Raw genomic sequence first — 26,829 nt, 5'->3', positions numbered from 1 at the left:
CCTGGTAAATCAAAGTCCAGCATTCACAATTCTGTAACTCATAAAGACTACCAGTAGTTAAAAAAAGTCTGGGGAACATTATCCCAATTTCTGCTTTTAAGAGAGATAGTTATTTTCTGCTTAACATGGAGAAGATGACAGTAACACGACTTTAAATGAGAAATTAAATGCCCACCCACCAACACAAAAGCCAGCTTCCCTAAACCACACAGCACAGGATGCCAGGCTAATAACATCATCATAAGACTGACTTTGGTACTTCCATGCTTTGGTACTTGCAGAAACATATTGCTGCCAACAACTGCAAATAAACTGGTGTCTCCATCCAGGTAATGGGGACATCAAAGAAGAGCCTGTGAATCGGAACAGTAGGGGAAATTGACTTGGAAAGGAATGACTTTCTTTTCCACCACTTGAAGCTGGAGCTGTTATAAGTTAGACGTGACCCCCCTTTCTCATGCAGCAGGCAGACTGCCTGGCAGAGCTGTGACCAGAAATCAAATGGGATGAAGGCTGGACTAGCCTCTTACTGGAGAGCTGGAAGTGCAAAATCTGAACAAGCACAAGGACATCTTGCTAGCATGTGAGTTCCTAAAGAATGTCACTTGTTTTTCTCTTCCTTCTAACTGAAGGATTTTGTTTTTGAACCATGGAGCATTATTCTGTTAAGGAATGCAGATGAAGTGATAGTAGCAGCAGGAGAAGATAAGGTATTGTCCTAGGGACTAATTGCACAGCTTGAATTTCTAATTTGTTAGAATAGATGAGAATTCCTCTAGAAGGGGAACACAAGCTTAAAACTGGTGGCAGACTTTTCTACCTCATTTTCAAATAATAACATAAAGTAGAGATAATCATGATCTAATTGTAGACAATTTGTCAGTAAAAAAATTAGTTGAACAAATTGTCCTTTCTAGTATACAAGTTAAAGTTAAGATACACATACAACAGGGAAGTTTATTCCTGAGGTATTTATGACTGCAGGATACCTGAAAAGTATTAAAAAGAAAATGGAGAAACAATGACTTATAAAATCTCTCCTTTTAAAAATGGAGCTACATGAAACATGCTCCTTGAACAATCTGGTCTAAGACTAAGTCAGTCTTGCTTTAAGCAGGGTGTTGGACAAGGTGATCTCCAGAGATCCTTCAGTCCAAATAGTCCTTGGATTCAGTCAAATGCCCACATCAATAAGGTTGTGTTGGACTGCTTCAGACCTGAAAATATATCTCAGGTCTAACAGCAGAGATGAGCTCAGAGTCTAGTGGAAAGGGCTGAAGTCCTCTTTGAGCACCCCAGCTTAACTTCATTCTTGGGCTACCTCATCAGGCCCCAGCCACCTCGTCCTTATTTTCCACCTATCCCCACAACAGCATGCAGTTTTAACTTGCTCCTATTTATTTGCAAGCACCAAGTGGATGCGCAACCCCTAAAGAGTCTGAACTATAATTTAAGAAGATCAGGTGTGACAAATTAAGGCAGTCAGAATGAAGGCATGACAGGGAGTCTGTCCTCCCTCTTCCTCATTTTGCTCCTACTCAAAAGCACCTCTGTGAATATGGCAGCACACTTCTATCTGCTGGAGAGGCTGCTTTCTTCTCTTGCCATCCTCCCTTTACATAGAGATGTGCTTGCATGTGGACTGCACACTCCAGAAGGCAGAGGCTGCTGGATTTTAATTCTCTGATGGATAAAACCTCAGAGTTTTAACTGTCCTGCTTAATGCTGCAGTAAGTAACACACATTCTGGTTGCACTGATTTACAGCTGAAATAAAAGTGAAAGACAGTCAAAACGAAATGTCTGGAAATCAGTCTATGCTGCAAATGTATGGGACACTAACGCATTCCGGATTAATATCTCCTGCCACCCTTCACCATGCCCAGTGCCTGATGGAGCAAAAATCACCATCTGCAGCAATAAAAGCTGCAGGCACATGTATTACACTCCACCTACCTGTAACCCTTCAATGGCCAGTTTGAGGATGGATGGTGTAAGCTTGGAGGCTTGCTTGAAGGAGAAGTTGCTCCAATCTATAATTAGAATGAAGCCGTTTATCTGAAGCTCCTGATCTTCGATGAGCACTTCCAAAGACAGTAGGATAGCCCGAAGAATATCTATGAAGGAGTTCCTAAAACCAAAGTAGGAAAAAAAAAATAGTGGTTGCAGTTATCTTCAAACCCCAAGATACTCAGCTTTGCTGTGGATGGGGCATGACCAAGGGATGGGGATTTATTCTGGTAGAATTCTTTTGAAAAGAGAGTTGTTTCAAAGATGTCACTAAAGCACTCCTGCCCTGAAACTCACATTCCTTTGCTTGATGTGATAAGTCTTGTTCACTGGTGGAGAAAAAAACTCTGAATTAAATCTTTTTGATTCTTCTCACATTCCTTATAATAGATTTTAGCTAAGCTGCTTTGGGAAAATATTTTTCTGTGGTGAAATGAAATGGATTCAGGCTATTGGTTTAAATCCTTGCTCCTTTGGATATACTTAAGCAGTATTTTTGTTTGGTTTTTCCTTTTTTTCTTTCTATTATAAAGAGAAGAAACAGAAAAACAAATTAATTGGTCTGATGTTAATATAATTGATATGGTTACAAACTACGCTTGCTGGCTTCCTACTTGAGTGGAAGGTATGATCCAAAGATTTGCACAGAATCACAGAATCACTAGGTTGGAAGAGACCCACTGGATCGTTGAGTCAGGTTTGACTATTGTGTTATTACTGCAAACCAAATGCAACATGGAAAATAGCTGCATCCACTCAAAATGGGATCTCTTTATTAATTAGCAGCTATTAATAGGCTGGCTGCAAGACTTCCCTCAGCTCTGTGAGAATAAACCTTGGAGGCCCTGAAGTAGATAGGAAGTAACAGAGAAGGAAATGATGAAATGTTTTCTTTAATGTGAAAGTCTGTACTGAGAAGCCTGGGCCACTCTATTTCCTTCTCATGGATTTTACAGAAGTGAGAGTTGGACACTTTAATAACTTATTCCATATTTACACCTGAGTAAGATGAATCAGACCCCCTCATCAGGCCCTGTCCTTCCCATTGAGATGATTTACAAACAACAGATTTACAAACAAGGAAAGATTCAGAAAGAGCAGCTTAACCTTCTGCAAAACAAAATTGTAACACGGTGCTATCACAGTCTGCTTTACTTCTGAATAATTCTCAACTTTTGATGAGACCTGAGCTCTGTTACAGGAAATGCTCACACCATGTTCTCCCACAGAGATTTTAATTTAATCCTTTTCTGCTGTTTTCTTTAATTTAAAACAACTAACCTGATCGCCTTCTATGACAAAGCGACTCGGCTGCTGGATGAGGGAAAGGCTGTGGATGTGGTCTTCCTGGACTTCAGCAAAGCCTTTGACACAGTTTCTCACAGCGTTCTGCTTGAGAAACTGTCAGCCTCTGGCCTGGACAGGCGCACACTCTCCTGGGTGGAAAACTGGTTGGATGGCCGGGCTCAGAGAGTGGTGGGAAATGGTGTGAAATCCAGCTGGAGGCCAGTGACAAGTGGGGTTCCCCAGGGCTCAGTGCTGGGTCCAGCCCTGTTCAATGTCTTCATCAATGATCTGGATGAAGGCATTGAGTGCACCCTTAGCAAGTTTGCGGACGACACTAAGCTGGGTGGAAGTGTCGATCTGCTGGAGGGTCGGGAGGCTCTGCAAAGGGATCTGAACAGGCTGGACCGCTGGGCAGAGTCCAATGGCATGAGGTTTAACAAGGCCAAATGCCGGGTCCTGCACTTGGGGCACAACAACCCTATGCAGTGCTACAGACTAGGAGAAGTCTGTCTAGAAAGCTGCCTGGAGGAGAGGGACCTGGGTGTGTTGGTTGACAGCCGACTGAATATGAGCCAGCAGTGTGCCCAGGTGGCCAAGAAGGCCAATGGCATCTTGGCTTGTATCAGAAACGGTGTGACCAGCAGGTCCAGGGAGGTTATTCTCCCTCTGTACTCGGCACTGGTGAGACCGCTCCTCGAATACTGTGTTCAGTTCTGGGCCCCTCACCATAAGAAGGATGTTGAGGCTCTGGAGTGAGTCCAGAGAAGAGCAACAAAGCTGGTGAAAGGGCTGGAGAACAGGCCTTATGAGGAGCGGCTGAGAGAGCTGGGGTTGTTTAGCCTGGAGAAGAGGAGGCTGAGGGGAGACCTCATTGCTCTCTACAACTACCTGAAAGGAGGTTGTAGAGAGGAGTGTTCTGGCCTCTTCTCCCAAGTGACAGGGGACAGGACAAGAGGGAATGGCCTCAAGCTCTGCCAGGGGAGGTTTAGGCTAGACGTTAGGAAAAAATTCTTTACAGAAAGGGTCATTGGGCACTGGAACAGGCTGCCCAGGGAGGTGGTTGAGTCACCTTCCCTGGAGGTGTTTAAGGGATGGGTGGATGAGGTGCTAAGGGGCATGGTTTAGTGTTTGATAGGAATGGTTGGACTCGATGATCCGGTGGGTCTCTTCCAACCTGGTTATTCTGTGATTCTTTGATTCTGTAACTCACCTAAGCCTACAAGAGAATTGTTTCAAATTCTGCCTGAGAGAAAAAAACTTCTATGCAGTCAAAACAAACATCTTTACTGTCAAGACCTCTACCCCTGAAAGGCAGCAACACATGATAAATTTCTATTAGAAATAAATTGTGAAGTGTTTTCTTATTCTTTTTTCTCTCAGCAAGTTTCAAGTAGAAATGTACATTTCTTTGATAAAAACACAGTCCCTTGAAAAAGCTGTTTCTGAACTGTGGCTCTGCCTAAGTTAGAATTTTCTCTGAAGTATAATTGCTGAGGCAACTTGAAATTACATAGAGCTTAAAGATATTTAACTTTGTTCCTGATAGGTACCTGACCACCCCTCCTTCATTTGAAGTAACAGGACAACCTTGACCTTTTCAAGTCATATAGGGAGACTGTGCTGAACAGACAAACTGAAGGAATACTTTCACTAGCAATGTAAGGTGAAGGCATACAGATTGGATCAGCAACCAACGTTTATTTTCAGTCCAAATTTAGTTAAAAAAACTGTGTTATGAATATACTACCCACTGCCCAGCTGAAATAGGTGATGACTTTCACACAGCAGCATTAAATTACTACAATTTCAGTGACGAAATAAGCAATTACCCCGTAGACCCTATCTACTTAATATATTCTAGCTCAGCATGCCTTTTCAAGGGGATCAGCCTTCCAGAAGAACAGCCTTGTGACTGTCTCAAAGGTATGCAGTGTTCGCAAAAGTGTCCTCACGCATGTGCCACCCTTCTTCACTTTCTTGTTGCTGTCAATACAGAATGATATCATCATTCATGGATGGGCTTTCTGGCTAGATTGGGGAAGACTGATTAATCCAGAGCTTGATTTAACCCTGCTTTTGCAAATCTTAAAATGAATTGAAAACTTGTTATTACTGAAGGTGTGGAAATAGGGCTATGTGGTAATCTGAAAAGGTTTCAACCTTTATTTTTGGGAAGAAGTTTTCTTAATAGAAGATGCAAACTCATATTCATGGTCCTGCCACCTCTAATGCTTTTAAAGGCTTTGTAAAGATTTCCCTGGGGCTTGTGGAAATGGTGCATACAATGTATCCATCTTCTATAATCCACTTAAGCTCTAAATCACAGTGAAATACTTCATTTAATTGTACAAAATCTTCCTCTCGGTCTCTGTCTTTGGGAATTCTAATCTTTGTTTAGGTGTCTACATAAATTACCAGATTGTCAAGCAATTTCTTACCTATACTTTGCTGTACTTTCAGTAGAAATTATTTCCCTGGGAGAGATGGTACCCAGTTTTCTTGATGTGTAACCAATCTGGCTGTACTCTGCCCAGATCCCTCCTCTCCTCTACAAATTTGCAGCTTTAAGACATGGTATAGGAAAAAACTCAAAGTGAATACAAAGGTGTTTTTCAGATGAGTACAAGGAGATGTGAAAGCAGCATAAAATCCATCAGGTGGGCTGTTTGCAGGCATGCTGTTTTGTTCAGGCAGGGTCTGGATAGAAATCAGATAGAGTGCCACTTGAGGCTAAAGCCCTCTGCTCCCTAATCTTGAGTCTTTGAGACAAATCATTCATCTGTGTGACTGATTTGCATCCAAATAATTTCCTATGCATGAACACAGAACCATTTTCTATTAGTTCATCTCTTTTGTTCCTTTGTTTAATGTTCCCTTCTGTCCTCCAGCCTCTTTCCTCAGCAGTTTAACCCTCTCACCAAAAAAAAAAAGTGAAGTAAATTCCCATTACACAAAGGAAAATGTGTAAAGTGCTCCAAAGATTCAGCATGGAGTCTACTGAAGCAAGCCACTAATGAGTTACCAAAGATTTGTGCAAGCCCCAGAAAGACAAAAAAGGAGGAGGGAAGGAATGCCTGCCTGCCATGGCTGAATGGAAAGGTACCACAAAAGAGACTCTTCAAATATCCTTTGGAAAATGGGAAGTTAGCCCAACAGAACCTAGTGGTAAGGAACAATAATGTAAAACAAAAATGAAGACTGTTCAGCTGAGGGACTTGGTGGAGAGATTAGCCAAAGGCATAACATGAAAATAAATAAGAAGAAATTACTTAATTATAAAAGGCATAAGCAGGCTGTGAGAGAATCAAAAGGCTCAGTGGAGTACGAGGGTGCAATGGGAACAATTAAAGGGGATAAAGACATTGCAGGGAAATTAAATGATCTATTTGCATTCACTACCATCAGTCATTTTGAAGAGATATATAGATAATAAAGCTAAGGGACTGCTGGAAAATAAGGGGTCAAATAAGACACGCTGCAAGAAACCAATATGCTTTGGAGAAGATACCATCTCTAAAGACGTTTAACATCACTGTCTCTAAACAGTTAAGCACAGGGTCTGTTTTAGGCATGCTAGTGAAATTAATTGGATTATTCAGATGGTTAAAAGTATGAACGTACAGAAGTGCTGGCAGCTGAAGACATTAGGATTGTCTGGTAGTAAGCAAAAACAAACTGTCACTAAAAATCCTGGCTGTCCCACAAGACAGAAGACTAACAAAGTTTGGACCAGTGTTGTTATCTTGGCAGCTACAGATGATTCAGCTTAACAACCCTAAGTTCGTCTGCTGTAAAATCCTCTCTCCTGTAATACTGAAAAGGTGACTTAGTTAAATGCATGTGCAAATAAAAGGGATTTATTTACTTGTAAAAAAAATTGCTTGAGATATCATATAAATTAATTTATCACCTTTTAAATGTCACAAAGAGGTGAGCTTGCAACACCATTATACTTAAGATAACCTAACAAAAGGCCAAGCAACATAAAAATTGTTTCATTGAGTCTGAATTCAATATTTTGAACACCTATGAAAAGAAGGCAGCATAGTACATCTCACAAAAAAAGCCATGGCCAAGGCTGAATAAGATTTAGTAAGCTGCAAACATAACATAGATACAAATCAGGTAAGAGACCACATCTCACTGTTCCCTCCCCACAGAGTAAATCACAAACAGAGAAGAGCATGCTTAGCTTCTAGTGGGGGGAGAACTGGCGCTGCTCTGCAAGCAGGATTCCCACTAGGAATAATCTGCTGAAGAGGAAGCAGCAAGAAGAAGGACAAGAAAAATGTGCTCAAGTTGTCCCAAAATATTTGAGATAACCAAAGCTGAAAAAGCTTAAGAAAAAGCTTTTTAAGGAATACGGAGACAGGAACAATAAGTAGATCAATACCAGTAGAGGAGGGAGAATGCAGGAAGGCACATTTTGAATCACTCCCTCAAGCAGTAAAGATTTGATGTTCATGGGAAAATGCTTGGAATCCAGTCAGTATTGGGTTTTGAACAAACATTCATAATTCAGACAAAGTCATTTATTTCAGCAGATTGAATTATCTTTTCTCCTCACGAGGTACTGGTAAGAAAGCTCTAATTTCCAATTATGTCTTCTTAGAAAATATCTGGGTTTTTTAATACTTGTATTTCTTCTAGAAATTTAAAACTCATCTCTGCTGGAAAAAGCACTGGAATTTACTGACATACAGTCTTTGGGGATTCGTGTCTTCATTCAAACACATGATGATGAGTAGCTACCCTAACTCTCCGGCATCAGAGGGAAGTGGCAGTCAGTCCAACCAGTGCAAGATCTGATCTTCACATTTTACAAGGTTTTGGTGAAGCAAGGCTCCTCAGCCTCACAATGCTGGGCAGCCTGTGGCTGAAGAATAACCAGGAAGGATAACTGCAAAATGAATAACTGTGAATAAACATGATGACTTGAGTAATCCTGCACCAGAGAAGATGAACAGTCGAAAAAGGATCTCACAGCTGATTCATGCGCTGAAAAGGGCTTGTTTGTCTCATCTGTCTGAGGTCTGAACAGCACATAGTGTGCTGAAATTAGGAAGGCTTGTCTAGGATTCACAGAGAAAATGGATTACATTCACAGCAAATGTTCACAACAAATATTTTGACCAGCTGTGGATAAGTTTCTCCACAGAATAATCCAAAGCCATTTAAACTCGTTAGCTGCAAAAATATGAATAATTCACCAGCATGAAAAGCAGAGAAATTCTTACACAACAATCTGAGGTTTATTTCTTATTTTGTGGGGTACCAACTCTTTCTTTGCTATGCCAAAGTTATGTTACACATTTTTTTTTTATATTTCTCTATAAACAGAATATATGCAGATAAAACTCCTACTGAATAAAACAGAGGTTGCATTAAGTTAATGTCATCAATTCAAAGTATTCTTCGGTCACATCCAGTGTAGCTATCTTAGGTTGTTCTAGCATGTCAGCTTCAAACAGGCATCACTCCTGTTTTGTGATGAAAAGACAGCAAGATTTTCCCCACAGTATCTGTGTGAGTCTATAAATAAAATTCCAAAGTAACTTTACATCCAGGATAACAGACTGGATAGATAAGTGCACTGATTCATTTCTTTTGAAATGATTAGTCTAACAGTGCGTTGGGTAAGAGAAGCAGAGTAGACCAAGCTGAGACTTGAACTGTATTTAACAGCATCAGAAAACCACTGCTTAACTTATAACTGAGTGGAGGCCAGTCACCCACAGATACGTGGCTGTTTTTGAATTCCTGCTTGGAATGAGCTAGAAGCCTTTACCATTGCCAGTGAAGGGGAAACGTACCAGCCTGCAGGAAGAAGCTACATCAGTTTATTATTTTATCATACAGAAATTGCCTCTCAGTGGCTTTCTTAAAGAGACAAAAATATTCCCTGTGTTTGTTTCTGCCAGAGGTTCTTCTACATGGAAGTATTTTTATATTTTTTTGCTGTCACTTTCCACTTTAGTTGAACTCCATGGCAACCAATAGTCCCTGAATTACATGCTCCGCATTCAATTCAGTGTTACAAATCTCCTCCTACATACATTCATTCATATTGTGGGCACCCTTACCAAATGAATACTTTGTCCCTGATGTTAATGTGACTGTGCAAGAACCCTTTCTTCTATCTAATTTCACTGAAAAACAGTGACCTTCACAGCCCCTGTGCTTGGGGAGGAACAGTGCAGGTGGTGGGGCTCTTTAGACCTCTGATGGGACCAACCTTCACCAAAGAGACCTCCACAGGGAAGTGGGGAGGTGACATTTCTACTTTCCATTGCCTCAGCCTAGGCACTTGTTACAGCATCTAGCAGGGACTAAGTCCAAGATAAAGCGTAAAATTGTTACAGTTCTGAGAGCTCAAAAAACCTGTCCCTGAGCTCTCCAGAAACTTCATCCCGAGTGGAGCAGGCAATGGATTGCAACCCAGCACAACACAGGTTCAGTGATCTAAACAGGGAGTCAACTTGGGTGCAATAGGGCAGCCCAGCCATCAGACTAATGTCCTGGCTGAGCTCCAGGCAGAGCCCTCACCGCCATGCAGGCTGAAGCTTCTCAGGAGCAGTGTGGGGCTTTGCTTTGCACCCTGCTGCAGAAAGGAAAGGCCAGAATTGAGTCTCAGGTGAATATGGCTGTTCCTCTAGCTGGGGATTTGTTTTATTCATTCAGGAGGTAGTATTTCGGACCTGCACATGGTCTATTTTCTTGCCTTTTCAGTACTCAGAGCAATGTCATGCTTACACGCTGCAAATTTCTCTGTTGAGAAGGAATAAGTGACAATCAAAACCAGTGTGTTATGATACTTGGGAAATTTTTAAAAGCTTACAACCCCTAAATGCAATCAATGAATGGATACTAGAGAGCCACTGCAGTATTTTGCCTGGACAGTCCCAAATGCAATATTCTCTGCGAGGAGTATGGGGAAGATGGGCAGAGGGTACATTGCAGCATGAACATAGTCAGGGAGTTTGTGATAGTTTCATGTTAGTGGTCTCCACTGTTAGAAATTTAGGAGACAGACTGATGACCATAGCTAGGGTACTGTTTGAGAAGTAGTTTTTAATTTCCTATCCTCATCTTACCAATGTCATGATACTGTTTCCTCAAAGCACAGCTGTAGTAATAATGAACACTGATACCTAACTGGCTTATGGTTAGCAGCATTAGGACTGATGACCTCTGTTGTTTTACTTTATTCTGTATGATTGCATAGTCTTTTCTTATTTCCTCCTGGCACTGCAATCCGTCCTTGCGTTACACTAAGCTATTTGCTCAATTTCTTGCATCATTGCGCTCCACAAGTTAATGTTTCATTACAGAAAGGGAAAGGATTTTCTTTTGAACATTATGAAACTACTTTTTAATCACAGAAAGCAATTATACAGCTTCTTTGTTCTGTTATTAGAAGAAGGTGCAAATGGCATCATCGATTCAGTCTCCCTGCTACCATGTTTTCTCTGTATGATTCCGGTATATCTCTTCTAGCTTGTTGCATCTTCAGCATCTTTCCACTTGAAACAACCCTGGACTTCTTGCTTCCTTCTGATGCAATTAGCTCACTTGTTCATACTACTAATGAATCCCTTTCATTGCTCTTTTTTTGGATAGTTATATTTTTTACATCCTTTCTTTTTGAGATAATACATTGTAAAGTGAATTCAGTATTCAAAGTGAGTTTAAGATATCGGAATACATAAAAGAATATGTTATCTTTTCCTGTTTATTCTCTGTCTCATTCTTAATGAGCCTAATATCTAATTAACTGTCCTGACTACCACTGCACTGTAAGTACACTTCTAAATACTGTTGTCCATAATGACCTGATGTATTTCTTCAAAGGTTAAAAGTAATTGAAGGCCCAGAAGAAACAGCACAGAGTTAAGAGAAGATGAAGGATCTGCATACAAAATGTGGCCACATATTAAAATCCAACATATTCACTGCACTTAGAATTCTTGGCATAATGAATGCTGCTTTTCCACGCAATTCTAGAATTTTCCACAATTTTTGCTAATCTTCACTAACCTACATAACTTTTCATTTCCTTTCTGTGACATCATCACTTACCTACCTTGTCTGCCAAAAGAATATTATATGAGCATTATGATAACATAATTTTGCCAATTACAAATCCCACTCATTTCCTGAAGTGTCAGGGCCACTTCTATGTACAAGGCAAGACTTCACCTGTATGTTTATTAACTTTTCTGAACAGACTTTCATATAAACTTCACAGGAAGAATTTTAATCAGCTAACTTAACAGTATATTTACATATTTCACCTTATGTAATTCTAACAAAATTATCTAATTATCCTTTTGGTTGCAACCAACAATTCTTGGAGCAGACCTCAGTGGTGACCAGATCAAACAGTAAAGTTAAAATCTAATAACTGCTCATTGATACATATATCCTGAGAGCGCAGAGTTCAGTACTACAAAAGTTGTATTATCACTTGTGGGTATTCAAACGTCATCTGGTTACTCACACGGCACTTATCAATCCAGAAGGCTTTGAAAAATAAAGCTTCATGCCTGGAAGTTCATTCAGAAACTCTTTTTTTCTATCTCTGTTGGAAAGTTTAACCACTCATCTAAAAAGCAGACTCCTTCTGTGCGCTTGAAAATACAGTAATTAACTTTCAGCTGGTAGTTGTAAGATGACAATGATCCTGGTAGTTATGCATGAAGTCACCTGTTTCCTTCTAATCTGAAATCGCTATGAAGCTACAAGGTCAGAGGAGAAATCTGGTCTATCCAAATCTCAGATTTTAAGAATTGCAAACAGTGTACAGCTGGTGTGAATGACAGATGTTAGTCAAAACTTGCCTGTAAAAGCAGCCTGTATTTTGAAAAATACTCTGCTGAAGGGTCCCTTTTTCTTGTATATGGAGCTATGGAAGGCACTTTTGAGTCTACAGGCCGAAAAAGGTCAGAAAACATAATAGGAAAACTGGAAAACTAAGTCACACCAGATGGTCAGAAGCAGATTGCATCAGACTCAAGAAATGATGATCTATCTATTAGGAAGAGCAGAGCTGAGCTAATCATAGTGAAAAGCCACAGTAAATTGAGACTGGGTTATGGATAGTGTGCTACACATGAAATTCCAGACATGAAGATGACAGTTGTGCAGTACTATGTCCCTAACAAAAGCAAAACATGAAGAAAAAGAATAATGCAATGTCCCAGTGGACTTTATTTAGTCAGTGAGACATCCTCCTTGGCCTGTGCAAAATGAATGCACATACAGAGACAGAATGTTGCAGACCCTGCAGTAGTGGCATGTCTAGAAATGGTTCACATGAAGATGGAAAATGATGGAATGCGGCCTTCATTGACAAGAATATCCCGTGGTAGTAATATATACACCCACATAAAGACTTATAAAGCAGTCTTGTTATCACCAGATGGTGCAAAGGAGAAACAGAGAGACCATGTTTAATTCCTTCTTTCAGGAGGAATAAAAAAGAAAAGCTGAGAAGCTATGAGCGATGAGCAGCAATGCCACCAATGAAAACAAAGAAATAATTTGCAAAGAAAGCAATCAGAAACATCACAGTCTTATGGCTCCTCTCCAGTAAAAATGGCATTTTGTCTATCATTTTATAGATGATGATATAAAAATGATGATGTTATTAAAAAGCTTGGAGAATCTTAGTGGTTCCTATGCTTGTCTGGTGGTGAGCATATTAGGGTTTTTCCAGAACAGCAAGAATAGATTTGATGAAGCCAAGTGGGACATCAGCACCAAAGGCAAATAATCAAAGCTGAATCTCTTCAGAGATATTGGGTAAGAGGTTATCAAGACAGGAGAAAATGTGGCAAAAAATAGAAATGTAACTATAACCTAGTAAACAACTAAACCGGTTAATAAATAAGGCAAATAAGTATATACCTGTGTTCATGGCTGTACATAAATCTGGGCAGACATTAAAAAAGGTGTACAAAAGTGTTGTCAGTCACCAAAAGGGTTATAAAATATTTTAGGTGGAGCCCCTCAGGGCCAATAAAAAAGGCAGACATGGAAATATTCTAATCATTACTTACAAGCAAATGAAAAGATGCATCAAGCATTATATATCAAAGAGGTTTCCCACTGGAAAAATAGACAACTTTCATATAGCTGACAAAGTAAAGGAACTTGATATTATTGATGTAGAAATTATCATTGGGGAACCCAAAACAGATACTATAAAGATTCACTGGACAGCAGTCTAGAAAAAAATTAACTGCAGATCTCTTCAGATAAAAAAATAAGAAGGAAGTTTACTATAATGATTCAACTGAGCAGGAGAGAAGGACCAGAAAAAAAATGAACCTATGTAGATTTATGAAACAGAGAAAACTGTCCAAAGCGTGTGGGATCACAATGCTGCCAGCCACAAAGAAACTGCTTTGCACAGTTGCACTGAGAAGGATATGCAGTGTCATGAAGCTCAAGAAAAACAGGCAGTTCTCACCCTAGCTGCTTTGAATGGATCATATTTCACGCAATATCACTGAAGAAAGGGAAGGAATGAATAGCAACCACCATTCCCCCTAAGAGTGGAGGTGTGCTTTTTTGGTTTTGGGTTTTTTTCAGAAATCCACTAAAAGTGTAAACAAGAGACACCTGTAGAAGACTCCAGACTTCATAGAATCCTTAATGGGAAAAAACGTGATACTATCCAACCAATGAGGTCAAATATTACCAGTGGAATTAGAAAAAGGTGTGTCTTCTTACTCCAGGTTTTCCAGGTTTGCCTGAGACTTCATTGGGCTAACAGACCTCCCATGTGGAAAGCAGTTGACAAGAAGTTGTTTTAGGATTCTACAGACACATGACTTCCGCATATGTCAATGAACAAAAGACCGATAACAAAATGAATTTTGTAAGCACCAAGTAGAAAGCAATAGTTATGGAAGATGTCGTCAGTTTGAATCATACTGAATCATACTTCTGAAAGGAAGCCCAGCCTGCTATCCTCTATTACCCTGAAGTTGGTACAATTTTTGGTACATGCCTGTTCCCAGTACAGTACAGATTAGTGTGGGTTGCAGCTCTGGAACCAGTTAGCTAGAACAATCAGGATCTTTACTCCAAACACAAGCAGGAATGCAGAAGCCTTGTTTCAGCAAATGTCAGCCAAAAAAAAAAGAGACAGAGAAAGGATCAGCAGACATTGACATAGCAAGTCTAGTTACACGGCCTTCAGAAAAATGCCAGAAGGAAAACTTCAGTAATAGAGGTAAATGTGGAAGTCTTGAGCAAGACTTGAACTTCCTCTTGTTTTCTAGAAAACAGTTGCACGCAATCATTGGCACAAGCTTGTTTACGAAGAAACACCTGTTTTATTCATCTGTTCCTTCCCATAAAGGAACCGCTATGAAAACAGAAAGTCACAATTAATTTTCCTTGAGATCTAATGGGTTTGATGTTAAGAAAGTAAGGGATTAGGTGTTACCATGAGCATATTATGATTTGTTGGAATAGCTGCTCCTTGAGATCTTTTTTAAAAGTATCAAACCCTACTTTTCAGGAGAAGGCATTGGAAATGCTTGCACCATAAAAGGGAAGATACAACCTTTGGAAGATTTAATATATAAAAGCTGCAATTTGATATTATAGGATGGCTTATTAAAAGTATGGAGTTTCTTAATACTACATTGGGTGTTCTTTTTTTTGTCTGTTATTGCCTCAGAGTTTACACTGTATTGAAAGGGGAAAATTAGGAAGAGAGATTAAATTCCCATAGATCTAAGCACAGCCGTATGACACATTTGTTACAACAGCAGAATTCATTTGCGTAAAAGCAACTATCATACATTCTTCTCTTTATTCTAGCCAATGCTCTGACTTAACAAAAATTTTGCTATGAGGGCCTTTTGGCAATATCAGAGCAAAATTACAAGTGATTAAGTCTTTGCAAAATGAATCCAAATATGCAGTTAGTTTCACTCCACAAAAAAACAGAGTACTTCCAGCCTCTCCACGTTGTGGGGTTTGGGTTTTTTCCTGATCTGACAGAACTCTTTGTATTTCTATCCCCTTTCATTCAGTCGACTTAGCTTTGGTTAATATTTTGCAATTTTAGTATTGATCAACAGTGCTTAACAGTTAGGTAGATGCACTGGTTTCATCTCTGCATGAGAAGTATATTAAGCCATAAGGCACTTAAGCAAATGTCTAAAGTAAAACGTACGAATAGCCTAATTGCTGCGTTTTTCCTCTATAGCTGAACTTGTTGGGGTTGTTTGCATACATGTGAGTATATGCATTGCTGAAGCAGACATTATATAAAAAATCAACTATTGTTTGTCTTCTTCCTCATTGGAAGTGCATGAAGCCTATATGCTTTGGAAAGAATTAGATAAGGAAGTTCTCTGGCTGCAGCCATGCAATCTTCTAACTCACAGCTTCATGAAAGACAGAAAACATACTTTTAGTTCACCTATTATGACCTAGTCACATGCACTAATTTTATTAAGGGCCCCACAACATGACTGTTGGCATGAATTAGGCCATTTTTTATTCCAGATGTAGGAAACTCTATGACAGGGTACTGTGCTAGCGCAGTGGGACCTCGTGCGAACAAGACATTGATGAACACATTCCTCCCTTCTGCCTGGCCACAGCACTTTACACCTGCACTTTGCCACTCCCCCATTCCTCACCAGAGCCTCTTCTCTGACAATGCAGCTAATCGAGGTACTGCGATATAAATCACACCTGCTTTGTTATACTGGGCACTTCTTCCAGCATAACTATTTCCACTATTTTATCTTTGTTTTGTTTTCTGTTATCCTGCCCTGCTCACACTGGAGCAATATGCCACATGCAGACGTGAATCCTGTCCATGGCTTGCATGCCCTTCATTGCTCAGCACCAAAATCCTTGCAAATAGTTATTTTCTTCACATACCATTATTATAACAACACTTCTTAACTTTTTGGGTACTTAAAGATGGCAAAATAACATTTTTTTAATTGAAAATACATTTGTAGATCATAGAATCATAGAATACTAAGGATTGGAAGGGACCTCAAAGATCATCTAGTTCCAACTCCCCTGCCATGGACAGGGACATCCCACTAGATCAGGTTACCCAAGGCCCCATCCAATCTGGCCTTGAACACCTCCAGGGATGGAGCAGCCACAGCTTCCCTTGGCAACCTGTTCCAGTGCCTCACCACTCTCATGGTGAAGAAATTCTTCCTAATGTCTAGTCTAAATCTGCCCTTATCCAGTTTATACCCATTCCCCCCTTGTCCTATCACCACAAGCCTTTATGAATAGTCCCTCTCCAGCTTTCTTGTAGGCCCCTTTCAGGTACTGGAAGGTCACTATAAGATTTCCTTGGAGCCTTCTCTTCTCCAGGCTGAACAAGCCCAACTTTCTCAGCCTGTCCTCATACGGGAGGTACTCCAGCCCTCTGATCATCTTTGTAGCCCTCCTCTGGACCCGTTCCAACAGCTCCATATCCTTCTTGTGTTAAGGATTCCAGAACTGGACGCAATACTCCAGATGAGGTCTCACAAGAGAGGAATAGAGGGGCAGAATCACCTTTCTCAGCCTGCTGGCCACGCTTCTTTTAATGCAGCCCAGGATACGGTTGGCCTTCTGGGCTGCGAGCGCATGTTGCTGGCTCATGTTGAGCTTCTCATCAACCAGCACCCCCATGTCCTTCTCTGCAGGGCTGCTCTCAATCACATCATCCTCCGTCATGTACTGAAAACGGGGATTGCCCCGACCCAGGTGCAGGATCTTGCACTTGGCCCTGTTAAACCTCATCAGTTTCTCACAGGCCCACTTCTGCAGCCTGTCCTGGTCCCTCTGGATGACATCCTGTTCTTCTTGTATGGCAACTACACCACTCAGCTTGGTGTCATCTACAAACTTGCTAGGGTGCACTCAATCTCATTGTCAATATCACTGATGAAGATATTAAACAGCATCAGTCCCAGTACGGACCCCTGAGGGGGTCCACTTGTCGCAGATGTCCATCTGGACTTTGAGCCACTGACCACTACTTTCTAAATACAACCATCCAACCAGTTTCTTATCCACTATACCATCCACCCGTCAAACCCATATCTCCAACTTAGAGAGAAGGATGTTGTGGTGGACCGAGTCAAAGGCTTTACAGACCTATCTAGATCACATCTGTTGGTTTACCTGTGTCCACTGCTGTGGTTACCCCATCATAGAAAGCCACTAAGTTCATAGAATCATAGAATAACCAGGTTGGAAGAGACCCACCAGATCATCGAGTCCAACCATTCCTATCAAACACTAAACCATGCCCCTTAGCACCTCGTCCACCCGTGCCTTAAACACCTCCAGGGAAGGTGAATCAACCACCTCCCTGGGCAGCCTGTTCCAGTTGTTCATACAGGATTTGCCCCTGGTGAAGCCATGCTGACTGACATTAATCACCTCCCGATCCTCCATGTGCTTTAGCACAGCTTCTAGGAGGATCTGTTCCATGATCTTCCCAGGCACAGAGGTGAGGCTGACCGGTCAGTAGTTCTCAGGGTCATCTTTTCTGCCCTTTTTAAAAATGGGCACAACATTACCCTTTGTCTATTCACCAGGGACTTCCAGTCACCAGATGTTCATAGTGAGCCATAGCCTCGGCCAACCTTAGGCTTCTTCAGGGGAGAAAAAAGTAGGTAAAGGGGTTTGTCCTGCCCACCCTGCTGTAAGAGCTGGACCAGGACTGAAGTCTCTCTGTGGGTTAGGATGGGGCTAGTTCAGGATTCCTTCTGCATTTCTGGGGGAGCAGAATTAAAGATGACATTGTGTTCAAGGCAGTGGCACAACAAATAGGAAACATTGAGTTATTTCTTCCCTATGTCACTGATTCAACCTCTGACTGCATTCAATCCTACAAGACCCTTTGTTAGGGGTGCATTCCTGCCTCTGTACGCAGCCAACTGCAAGCTGCTTGGTCTCAGCTTGTTTGCCTTGAGAACCATCAGTGCTCCCAGACCTGAGAGAGCCTTCAACCTCCTGACACTCTCTTCTTCATTTTGGGAAGATAGTCAATGCTTCTTTTCTCTTTTCCATTTAGATCGCTGATAGGGTTGATAGCAAATAATGAACAATGTCACACAGGAAATTGGTTGCTGGTGTGAGTGCAATGTTCTTCTAGATACATCATGCAATAAGTGGTCACCCATTTCAACAGCCATAGCCTGGATTGACTGAGCAAAAGTTCTGATTGAGCTGCATTTAAAGTCTGTGCATTTTATTACATTTGACAATTGCCTGTAGGTTACCTCCCTGTACTATATATTAATATAACCTCTGCTATTCCTTGCCTTTCCCCAACCTTAGTGCAATTGAATGAGGTATAAGTAAACTTCTTAAAGTTTAAATTTGCTCCGCTAAGACAGTATTTTTGGTTTGGTAGGTCCAGTGGTATTCTAGATACTCAGCCATGCCAGAAGCATACCTCACTGTATTGCAGAGTTAAGATGAAGGTGGCTTTATGCCAATTAAATTTCCTTGGATGTTGGGATGCAGTTGCTCATTATCAGGGTCAGCAAGAGCTCTGAAGGTCTCCTTGTGCTATTCTTAACAGCAGCTAACAGGACGGGACATGAGATTCCTACATCACCTGGAACATTCCCTCTATGAACATGTAGCCAAACTTACATCTGCACAGTGATGTTTCATGAATAGCCACGCTCCATACTTCAGAAATACCTTCCAATGGGAAAACTCAATACCTCTGAGAGTAAAACAGATGGAAGAAAGCACTGTTGTCACTCGGTATCTGCATACTCCTCCTGACAGCATATTTTCTCAACCATATTTTCTTTACTTCTTAGAACAGCTTTTCTTTGGGTGACATCAGAAAGCTCCTATTGGAGGACTGTTTCAAGATGGGTACCTACCTAGAGATTCTGCAGTTTCCCACATCATATACAGGCATAGCAGCCTTTTGGCAAAGGTATGATGCCTGCATTATTAAGTGTTTTCAGATTGGTTCTCATCCAACAAGGCTGCAATACACCTTGGAGACAATGAGTTTTGTGACCATTTATTTCCCTTAGCACACAGTGAGTGGGAGGCAGAGCTCCATCATAGGAAAAAATTACACTGGAACACCATAAAATACCAGAACTATCCATATTCAAAACTGAAACACCTAGCATACATTCAGAATCCCAGATGGGAAAATTGCTTCTGCACAGCATTTCTTGTAGATAAGACAGTCTGATGGACCTTTAGATACCAGAGCTTACTGATATAATGTTTATGCTCTTAAATCACAAGATATCTTAAACTACCTCTGAGAAAGGCTTTTGACAAAGCATAATTAGCTCTAGAAATAGGAGATAGGAAGTTGCCTGACAGCATCTCTTATATTTCCCACACTACATCACCATAAGTACTCCTAGTTAATCTCTGACTTCTTCGGCAAAAAATCTAGTGATGAGTTCACAGAGTGCCTCAGTTTCCTGTTTGGGTCCTGAACCAGCTTAATTATTGCAAAATATTTTCTAATTTTCAAAAATCTAATTCTGCTTAAGATTACTTAATTTGTTTTTATTCTTTACTTCAATCACCAAAGAAATGGGAAACTTCACTACCACCTTTTATTAAGGTAAACTTTTATATATAGGAAGATTTGTATCCCATCTCTTACTGTATTCAACTTTTATTATATTATCATAGTTTCCAGATTTCTTGTTTTACTAGTCTTTTCTTGACTTAGTTCATATTTTTCTCTTCTGCTAGTACTCAGGTTGAGATGAGTAAAAGTCAGTAACTGCTGGTGTCCTGCAGACAACACTCCTATAATATGGCTCAGACATCCCATTTGCAGTCCATCCTTTACCCCCAAATCCCTTTATGCCCAATCAGTATTTTCTCTATTAATTAACAATGAATACCTTATTTAACAAACGAAGAGGTAAGAACATCCCAGTGGAGACAAATGTGTCAAGACAGGACTAAACCAGTAGTGGCAGGTATGGCTGGTGTCTCACAGGGCTCCTTGGTTTTAACCTGGAGTCTACGTTTGATATGCCACTTTTTAAACTAACCCTCCAAATGATCTTGAATTACTTTTAAATGAATCGTATAAAATGTTCTCTGAAAGAAAGCGAATGTACATGTACCTGTGTACACATTTTAGCAGAGAATAATAATAAGATGATGGGAAAAGGAAAGGCATTCACTGGCAGCTATGGCATACACAAATTTCCATTGTTCCCAGAACTGCAAAGCTCTTTTATTCAAGCAGAATTGAAGGCTTTATCAGAATGAAACTGAATTTAAATTGCAGTAGCCAGCTAAAAGTGGCTTACATGTAAATGAGAACCTAAGAAATAGAAAGATTTCCTACCGTCTCTCCCTAGGTCAGAGTTTATTTCTCCTCCTTTTTTTATCTCAGTTTTCAAATGAATATTGCAGTGCATTTGGAAGAAGGATTTTTCAGCAGTCTCTTTCTGTTTCAATACAAATCACATTTCTCCTTTTGTACTTACACAGCAGATGGGTAGGATTATCCCTGGGAAAACAAGACAATGCATTTTTATTCAGAAACCTTGGAAAGTGAGAACAGCTTAGAGGATCACAGGTCCAAGATAATAGGTGAGGATGGAGAGCCCTTAGATAAGGTTATCACACTCCGATATGGATTTTTATGGTCAGAAATAACTATACAAAAAAACTATACCCTAGCACTCTGAAGGGGATATAGGCACCACATATACTTTGTAGATTGATCCATGTATGTTTAATATATGAATGGCATCTCTTGGATTTGTTGTGAAAGGAAGCCAGAAGGAAGGAAAGAGTGAAAGGTTTCGCATTGGCAAAGGGAGTGCATATTCCTTGTCACACTGAAGCTATGGCCTTGTGCTTTTTAACCCTTTTTTTCACCTTCATTACTTTACTCATATCTGAATGTACAGAATTCTGTGCCTCTACTGACATAGTATAAAAATAAAGGAGCTGAAATTATATCTTTGTGGGAGGGAGCACAAGACTATCTATGGGAAAGAACAAGGAAGGTGTGGGAATGGCTTGCAGCTGAAACTTAGTGAAGAAAATCATATTGGTCTAAAAATGTAACAAAAAAGTCTTGAGCTTCCTGCTTTGTTTATTCAGATTATCAACTGCACATCTTATAAAGTAAGGGAGAGTATGTGTCTTGTTAAGTACACAAGAATGGTTCTACTGCATCAGACCAAAGATTCTCCTGGCCCCAAATCCTCATTGTGACAGTGGCCAGCCGCAGATTCTTAGCAAGGAGTTTAATACACAGCAAGCTGAGCAGCCTCTGAAAAGCAAATATTTTTTCTTATATATATATATCTCTCCTAACTTCAAAAATATAGTAATCTTTTCCCTTGTCACCACATAATTCCACTTGTCACTACTGAACGGAGGTCAAGGAGATATTTTTCACTGCATTTTGGATTTCTTTTATGAAATCTAATTTATGGTAAATTCAATGGAAAGTATTTTAAATAAATAGGATTATTTAGGATTAATTTTGTCTATATAAAGCAATAGATTAGAAACTTAGTTTTTCAAGCAAATCCTGAATTTTGGTCCTTTAAAAATACATTATGGGAAACTATATGGATAATACAGGCACATTTTTCAAATGGATATCTATTGATCACATAGCATCATAACATTACTTGGTGCTGTGATTTATGCCGCATACATGAATGATATCTGGCACCTCATGTCTTATGCACGCACAGACACGTGCCATACACTGTGTGTCTGCAATGGAAAACTGGAAAAACTCTTTCTATAAAGAAAAAGCACCAATGGAAATATTTGCATATTAGCTTTCCCTTAAAAATGAACCTTTGCTGATGCAAGTTTGCTCAGCATGAGCAGAAAATAAACAGTCACATAGGAAAATGTTCCAGCAGGAAGCTAACTAGCTGGTCTTGCCCTCTGTCTCCTGCTATGAATGGACCCTACAGGAAGTTTCCGGAGCTAAGAATATCATACTCTGAGAGCAAGGGATAGTTTCTTGTTACTGCCTATGTGGCTGCTGCATTTAATAAAACTAAAAAATGTGAGAGTGCCATTAGAATTTAAGACAAAAATTTCCTCTTCCTCAAGGAGTGATTCACAGAATCACAGAATCACTAGGTTGCAAAAGACCCCCAGGATCACCAAGTTCAACCATAATGTGATTCCATTTTCTTCTTTTTATGAAAAAGAGCTCCAGTCATGACATTAATTATGATGCTCGACTTATTTTATTGGCTTACCCATGTCAAAAGAGGCAAAATATCTTGAATGAAAGAGCTTTAACAGTTCAGTTTTTAGGCTGGTTTATTGGAATTTCTTTACTCTGTCTGGTCCAGTAAGATCTTAGGTGCCTGTGACAGAGGAGTGCTTCTCCCACTTCCTTCATCATATTATCAGGGCTCTCCCTGGGATACATGGTAGACACACTCTCATCAGTGCAACAATGGAACCTGACGTGTGGCTCATCCTCCAGGCTTATCAAGGTAGACAAGCACCCTGTAGCAGGGTGACTGTGATGGCAAGGTAGAATTTACCCCAATGTGCTGCTCAGCCCTTTCACTGAGCTCACCACACCTCACATTATGTACATCTTGACTGAATTCATGCTGTCCACTGTAATTCCTCTGGGATCACCCAGCCTGCTAATGGCAGCAGTTCCTAAGCATCCCTCATGCTGCTTTGAGAGTACAGTAAGTGAAGGATGCTCAACACCTACCAGGGTGAGGCAAAAAATTCACTATTCCCATGTAAAATGCAATTAAAACAGTCTAAAATAAATCATGGGTTGGGGAAAAAATATATCAAGAATTACTAGAATGTGAGAATTTCAAATGTATAGAAAAGTTCTAGTTCAATATCCCCAATCTTTCTAAGGCTTCTACTGCACATAGATTATTAAATAGCTAGTCGGAGAATTAAAATCCCCCCTCAAGTCTTTGCAGTCTGTTCATACTGCAATGCATGAATTTACCTTAGCTCCTTTTAATTAAGTTTGCAAGCTAGAAATTGATCAGAATATCAGACATTTGGAAAACCTGATTTACGAAAAATATTTTGACCTCTTCATGCAAAAGCTCACTTCAAAAAAACTTGTATTTATAGGAGCATTCATTCATGGCTACCAGCTGTTCCTGAGGGTCAGAGACAAAGATCCAAGAGGGATGCTGTATTGCTTGGGTCTGTACTATTCTGCTGATATAGCTTTGTTATAATGCTCTTTTGCAAAACCCAGCTGTGACGCCATGGACAGCCCACGTAGGTGTATGGGGCATTCTCTAGGGACAAGTGCTATCTCTTTTCTGTCACCCAAACATAAACCCTCACAACAAACTGCTGGTCTTTTGAGACAGCCTGGAAAGGAGGGGTGGTGTGTGTGTGCGCGTATGTGCGTGTGTGCGTATGTGCATGTGTGCTCACATGCTTGTTATATGTGTGTGTTTGAGCATGTGCATTTTTCTTAATCAACTCTCCTCTCCAGTTTATAAGGCGTGGGGAATGGATTTGGTTTCTTTTCTCCGCAGGAGGGAGATGGCACTGAGCCACTTTCCAGTTTGCTCTTCTTCCCTTGGTTATCCTGCAGGCAAGCTCCAGCAATTATCTGTCTCACCCACTGGCACTGTCCTTCACAGCTCTTCAGTTATCCCTCAGCTCAAGACCATCCACTCACCTTCTCTTCCCTCTCAGTATGGGTTTGATCTCCCACCTCCCCTCCACTGATTTTTTTCCTTTCAGTCAGGCTTCTCTTGTTTTTCAACATATGCTTTGTAACTTTCACAGCTGTTGTTTTTCTTTCTCTTTTCAGACATTTTCTCTCTCTTCTTTGATTCCCTTCTCAGCCCTATCCAGGACTGTCATTTCTGTATGTCATCCTTCTGTCATTCATATGGACTACAACAGCCTTTCCAAACTAAGCTTCCATAATAAATGCTGCTGAATTAAATTGCTGCCTCCAAGCAAATTAAAACATTTCAAGACAGAGCTCCTTTTCATCTTCATTGTCCAACATAAAATATACTCATCTGTTACTCCCTGAAATGGGTATTCTTCTTATGCTACACGTCCTTCCTCTGCTACCCTGAATTCTGCTACCATTTCAAACTACCTCAGTAATGTAATAATGTGATATGAATTATTTTTTAATACAGTGTTCTTCTAGGCTATTTAATGGTCAATGCAACACTTTAACCACAGTCTCAATCTGCATTACTGTAAGCATCTCCTGACACAGAAGCAGTATCAGTTAACTAAACCCGAAGACTTGATGTGTAAAAATATTTCTGGTGTCAGGGCTGGCCTTATTTCAGCCATAATCTCTCAGAATAAATATCTATAAGGTGAGTTATTGCCACAGTTTACTTGCAACTGTAAATCAGTCTCAACAGATGTCGATTCCTTCATATTCTAGTAAATATCTGAGATTATCCTTGAAATACATTGGAAAAAATCAGCATTTGAGACATATTCATTCATACCAACAGGATGTGCTGATGATAAAATCCTTGTAATTTCATCCCTATGAGCATTCTCAGAAAGGACATAATTTTTTTCCTGTTGTGATCCTGTGTTTGTAGCCATCAATCTAATGTTATGTCAGAATATTTCCTTGCCCTTTAGCCTATCTCAACTCACTTTCCTGCAGAATGGTAAGTATCTGACATTTGAGGCTCCTTGGTTAATAAAAGGGATTTTATTGCTAGCAGCTGACTTGGGGATGTATATTGTAAACAAAGCAGCATTTTTTCCTATCTGATTGACTTACAGGATTTTTGGAGCTATGTGACAGCTTCTAAGACACAACAGTCCAGACACGAAGACAAAAATTAATTACTATTCTATTGCAAAAGACTATGGGCAACCTTCTGCCCTCCACCCCAAGACCCTGTTTGCAGAGAATCATGATTAGAAATAGCCCTTGTGCTGGTTCTCTACACGGAAATAAATTTTACACTAGCGGAAGGCTTTGAAGGAAATATTTTTACTTGGGAGATTAATGGACATCTTCTGTTGAATTGCTTGTTCACTCAAACCCCTCATTTCCCAGGTTTATGATATACTAGAAGGCAGGATATACTAGAAGGCAGTAGCAAACCAGTCCAGCAAATATGTGAAGTCCTGGTTCTGGTCTCATCAAAATTGTATGTTAGAATGTACACATGTGTTTGTTTTACAAACTGGGATGTTTTATGATGCAAATTATTTTATCAAAATTTTCCTGACAAGATCAGTTTTACATCCTCATCTGTCCTTATTGCTCCATGATTTACCTTTAAAAACAAGGTGCTCTGTAAGCAGTGGTATATTTGAAGCCTTTGTGGGTTTGGGGTGAGTTCACATCTTGTAGTTGGATTATTCTGCACCTCTGAGGACTGGGGTCTGATCAAAGTGAACAATGGCCTTCCCCTACACAGATTCTCAAGTATATAGTGACACAATTCAAGATTTTACGTTGTCCCCAGCATTGAAATAATCTGATTTCTTTCCTTTCTATCCATCTACTTATTTTCACTTATTCAATACCTCTGAAGTTTTCTGTTCTGTATCACATGTGATCAACGTTACTTAACTATACAGGACCTTGAGAGAAAATGATGTCATCATCTCTAAGAAACATGCTAAATGAACAAAAACCTATCATCATGATAGGTGTCAGACAGTGATTTGGAGAAAGAATTACAATTCCTTGTGGTTTCTTTCCTAGTCACCAATGAGGTTTTAGTCTAAACAGCAATCACCATCTTTTTCAATAATGTGGAAGTGAAAATAAAATTCTTGTCAGTGGACTTCACAGATATCAGAAACCCCATACAATAATAATTGATGGGGAGGACATGTTTAGCTCTGCTGAAGTGCATGAATCACATGCTAGACTGTGCCCACATTATGGATGAGAATGTATGACACATTTACCAGTGGTGTTCGTATTTTAGGAAACAGTGACTTGGAAGCAGATTTGAGCTGAACACGAGCTCAAAATGTGACAGAGTATCTCCAAAAACAGTGACAATCTTGCATCTAAAAGGAGGGAACTACTGAGCAGAAGATATGGTGTTAGCACATGATGGCTTATTACTGAAAGTTTTTAATCAATTAATCCATCTCCACATTAGCAAAAATGCTAAAGTCATAAGAAAGGTCCAGAAAATGATGAAGAATAGCAACTTGGAAAATATTCCTAATTCTGAGAGTGGAGAAGTTCAGTCTATTTAATTTTTGGTAGCATAAATGTGTTACAAGACATTAAGCTACTGCAATACTTTGCCTGACATTATTTTTGCTGTGTTGGTTGCCCACGAGTATGCTCTTTACCTTCTTTTTCATTGCGACAACACGAAGTTGTTTTGCCCTCAAGGAAAAGGGGGTTAACTGTTTAACATTCACCATGGTTAAAAGGGAACACAACAACCACTACTATAGAGTACCTAATGCACTGTGTTCTTGTTGCTTAACATTAACTTACCCTACAGTGGCATATCCTCAGTGAATTCAAAAGTAGGTTAAATGATGACGTGGTCAGGACACAAAA

General features: G+C 40.1%; 1 protein-coding gene across 1 annotated transcript in view; it reads right to left on the bottom strand.

The window, feature by feature from the left end:
- The window catches only part of CLVS1 (clavesin 1), a 101,391-nt gene that overhangs the window by 65,381 nt on the left and 9,181 nt on the right, over positions 1-26,829 (bottom strand). The window contains exon 3 of the mRNA XM_069854193.1: positions 1,956-2,130. Within this exon, the coding sequence (XP_069710294.1) occupies positions 1,956-2,130 (175 nt within the window). The remainder of the gene's footprint in view (positions 1-1,955; positions 2,131-26,829) is intronic.

The sequence above is a fragment of the Phaenicophaeus curvirostris genome, chromosome 3 (genome assembly GCF_032191515.1).
Source record: "Phaenicophaeus curvirostris isolate KB17595 chromosome 3, BPBGC_Pcur_1.0, whole genome shotgun sequence".
Lineage (NCBI taxonomy): Eukaryota > Metazoa > Chordata > Aves > Cuculiformes > Cuculidae > Phaenicophaeus > Phaenicophaeus curvirostris.
This window is presented reverse-complemented; position numbering and strand designations above follow the sequence as displayed.